Genomic DNA, 1279 nt, shown 5'->3' with positions numbered 1-1279 from the left:
GAACTGCCCCAAATCAGCCCCAAATTTTCTCAATTTGCCCAAAAACGAGGGATTTACCCCAATGACTCTCCTGGCACCGGCCTTGGCAGCGAACATGCAGAGGATGCCAGTGCCACTGCCCACGTCCAGCACCACCTTGTCCTTGAAGAGGTGCCGGTTGTGGAACATGGAGTTGCGGTAGGTCAGCGTCCTCACCTCGTCCTTCAGCATCTCCTGCAGGGGAAAAACCACCCAAAAATCAGTGGGAAATGAGAAATTCCAGGTGGGATTTATGGGGAGGAAAAAAAAGTGAAATTCCCAGCGAAAACGGAAAAAATCCCAGCAAAATCGGCTGAAATTTCAATAAAATTTGATGATTTTTGCTCAAAATCGTCCCTAAAATCCCCTTTCATCCTTCCCAAATCCCCTTTAAACCCCCCCAAACTCCCTAAGAATGAATTTTGGGTTAATTTCAGGTAATTTTGGGTTAATTTCAGATAATTTTGGGTCCATTTCAGGTAATTTTGGGTGTATTTTGGGTCAATTTTGGGTGTTTTTGGCACCATCCTGGACATGAAATTTGACATAGGATCCAAATCCATCAAAAATCCCCCCTAAAATCCCCTTAAAACCCCCCCAGGAGGGATTTTGGGTGAATTTCAGGTGATTTTGGATTAATTTCAGGTTATTTTGGGTTCATTTCAGGTGAATTTTGGGTTAATTTCAGACAATTTTGGGTCAATTTTGGTGATTTTTGGCACCTTCTGGACACGAAATTTGGCTTAGATTTCAAACCCAGCCAAAATCTCCCCTAAAACCCCCACAAATCCCCTTAAAACCCCCCGGGGATGGATTTTGGGGTGAATTTGGGGGATTTTGGTACCTCGTGGATGCCGAAGTGGGCGTAGGAGTCGAAGTAATAATCCTTGGAGGTCATGTCCTCGGCCGAGGGCTTGGCACTGCCCTCCCCGGGCGGGCACGACACCTGCTTGGGGAGGGGTCAAAGCCTTGGGTCCAACACTCACAATTCATACCAAATCCCACAAAAATCCCATAAAAAATCCCATTAAAAATAGCCAAAATCCCATTAAAAACATCAAAATCCCATTAAAATCCCGTTATTCCCAAGGGCCTGGCACTGCCCTCCCCGGGCGGGCACGACACCTGCTTGGGGAGGGGGCAAAGCCTTGGGTCCAACACTCAGAGAATCGAATTTGTACCAAATCCCACCAAAATCCCAGTGAAAATAGCCAAAATCCCATTAAAATAGCATTAAAAATAGCCAAAATCCCATTAAAAA

At 45.6% G+C, this 1279-nt stretch overlaps 1 protein-coding gene across 1 annotated transcript in view; it reads right to left on the bottom strand.

Annotated features, from left to right (window-relative positions):
• Positions 1-57: 57 nt before the first annotated feature.
• LOC120508290 (protein arginine N-methyltransferase 1-like) overlaps positions 58-1279 on the bottom strand; it is a gene marked incomplete at its 3' end in the record, with an annotated part of 2177 nt that continues 955 nt past the window's right edge. Inside the window, exons 2-3 of the mRNA XM_039721716.1 lie at positions 863-964; positions 58-213 (exon numbers count right to left, since the gene is read on the bottom strand). Coding sequence (XP_039577650.1) covers positions 58-213; positions 863-964 — 258 coding nt within the window. The remainder of the gene's footprint in view (positions 214-862; positions 965-1279) is intronic.

This window comes from Passer montanus, unplaced genomic scaffold (genome assembly GCF_014805655.1).
Source record: "Passer montanus isolate IOZ18808 unplaced genomic scaffold, ASM1480565v1 scaffold4640, whole genome shotgun sequence".
Lineage (NCBI taxonomy): Eukaryota > Metazoa > Chordata > Aves > Passeriformes > Passeridae > Passer > Passer montanus.
Note: the sequence above shows the minus strand (reverse complement) of the source record. Positions and strands in the feature narration are given on the sequence as shown.